Raw genomic sequence first — 2,528 nt, 5'->3', positions numbered from 1 at the left:
AATACACATTAACATTTAAAAAATCTTAATATTTTTAGAATTTCATTTGCCATTTTTGAAAAAGACTACAGTTATGTTAGCAGCTCCATGAGGCCATACTTATAGTAGGCAGAGCAGTGCCTTCAGCTAAATGCTAAATGTTTAAAATGACAATGATGCTTTGCAAGTATAATCTATACATTGTTGAATCATGATAGCATGTTGTTAGCATGATAACATTGGCAGTTCAATTCAACTTTATTTGTATAGCACCAAATCACAGCAAAAGTCATCTCAGGACACTTTACAAAGTAAGGTCAGGACCTTACTAACACTTGGCGACAGCAGAGAGGAAAAGGTTAATTACCATTAAACACCAAGTTCAGCTGAAGCTGATGGAAATGTCATAAATTTGGTTTTAAATGTTGACCATCATGAAGAAGGTGCTTGAAAAGTTTGGGGATCACAAATTTATTGGGATTTTTCCTCAGGGACCCTGAATTTTGTAATCTTTCATTTACAGCCTGCAGATTAACAAGAAACAAATATTTGATGCTTTTTAGTAGTTCTACAAGTACATAAGGTCATTGGAGAGCATTAAATTTTTTGTTTCAGGTCATAATGTTTCATTACTTTTAGTTTTACTTGGTTCACATTTTGTTTGGTGTTTGGCGGCTTAGTGTCCTTGTGTTAACTGTGTGTCTATGTCTGTGTCTGCCTGCATGTCTGTGTGTGTTGATTCATGCAGTGAAGGGAGTGCTGGTGAAGGGTGGGACTCTGACACACACTTCATCATACCATTCAGGTGAGACTGTGTTTATAAAGCAGCAGCCAGGCACACAGTTGAACCAAGACAAAGAGGACTGCCAGGTGAGTCTCCCATTAAGAAATACAATCCGCTTCGGTTCTGTGTCTGTTTGCTGACCTTTGCTCATTTTGCTTTTTTCTCATCTGCTCCAGAATTTGTCATAGAAGAAATACAACATGAGAATACTTTTGCTTGTAGCTGGTAAGATTTTCCCTCTTTTTTGTTATTTACATGTTGCTCTAAAGTGCCCCCTTTCCGTTTTATAAAATTAGTTTTGCAGCTTTTCACCATAAACTCCACACCACAAATAGGAGTTGACAAAATGCAGATTTTTCATCCAGCGAAAAACTCCAGCAGCTGATTACACTGATCGCTTCACATTCCAGCAGAGAGGAGGAACTAATCTGGGCCAAACTGCTGCTGTGATTGGCTGGAATGAGCACCTGCATGTTGTCCAGTCCTGATAGCACATGTTTGAAGAGTTGAGTGGCTTAAAGGATTTCATAAGTCTGGGTCTGCGTCAGAACTTTTTCCATTAGCCTACTTTAGGGCAAATATGGGATGCTTTGCCTTTCTTGCATGAAAGTTGTTCAAATTTAGATAAATCAAATGATGTATTAGTAGGTTTTTATTATCAGTTTTCAAAATCACATTAACCTACAGAAATGCACAGTTCTAAACATAAGTTTATCTAAACCACAAGACAGTGCCATTTTGAGTACTGTAGGTATATCCTGTGTTCTTTATAAATGGTTTGTTTTGGCTTGTTTCGCTGTCAGAATACAATGATTCTTTCAGTGGAAATAAGAACCTCCAGAAGCTTGGCCACTGGCCGATCGGTCTAGGGCAGGGGTGTCAAACTCAATTGCACAGAGGGCCAAAACTCAAAGCACACTTTAGGTTGCGGGCCGAACAGCATAAAACTTTACTGAACAGACTAAAACTAAACGTTTTTTGAACATAAATATGAATCGAACCAGACAGGATATAATATTCCAAAATTAAAAAGGGTTAAAAAAACTTGAACTTAAAATCAGCAACCATATTTCTGCTAAGGCTTACATTTGCAAACACCTTTTTGTCTGGACACAAGAAGTTGCACACTTTCATCGTGCAGCTCTTCAGAAACTATCCCTCAGTAAATGGCCGGGCTCATTTGGCTATCTCCTCTGCCGCAATAAAACTAGCTTTCACAGCAGCTTCACTGTGTGGTTTCACTTTGGTGAAAACATCTGCTGTAATGTCAGATTCCTCTTCAACTGCTCTACCTTCTGTAGCTTCTGCTCTGCATTTACATTTTTCAGCTTGTCCTGATGATTAGTCTCGTAGTGCCATCTTAGGTTATATTCCTTAATTACAGCCACATTAGCTCCACAAATAAGACAAACGGGTTTACTGGCAATGTCAGTAAACATATACTCAGCCTCCCACCGGTTTTAAAAGGCTCTGTTTTCAGAATCAACTTTCCTCTTGGCCATTGTTAGGGGCTAGCTTTGACTTGAAATTAGGGTTGTATACATCAACAGACACTTGATTGATCTGACATAATTGTTAGGGTGCGCTCGAACACAGAGTGAGCGAGCAGATAAAAAGCGGACCCAGGTGGCTGGCTTCGGTGCAAGCAGTGAGGTTTATTTACAGTGAAGGTAGTGACATATATACAGGAGGAGTAATGAGGTAGATGACCGGGTGTCGATCAGCAGCAGCAAAAAAACAGTCAGTGGTATGGTGGATGATGATG

The 2,528-nt window shown here is 39.2% G+C and overlaps 1 protein-coding gene across 1 annotated transcript in view; it reads left to right on the top strand.

Moving 5' to 3' along the window:
* Positions 1-673: 673 nt before the first annotated feature.
* Positions 674-2,528, top strand: part of lamb3 (laminin subunit beta 3) — a 31,059-nt gene continuing 29,204 nt past the window's right edge. Inside the window, exons 1-2 of the mRNA XM_020617908.1 lie at positions 674-849; positions 940-988. Coding sequence (XP_020473564.1) covers positions 964-988 — 25 coding nt within the window. The 5' untranslated portion in view covers positions 674-849; positions 940-963. The remainder of the gene's footprint in view (positions 850-939; positions 989-2,528) is intronic.

This window comes from Monopterus albus, unplaced genomic scaffold, assembly GCF_001952655.1.
Source record: "Monopterus albus unplaced genomic scaffold, M_albus_1.0 scaffold196.1, whole genome shotgun sequence".
Lineage (NCBI taxonomy): Eukaryota > Metazoa > Chordata > Actinopteri > Synbranchiformes > Synbranchidae > Monopterus > Monopterus albus.
This window is presented reverse-complemented; position numbering and strand designations above follow the sequence as displayed.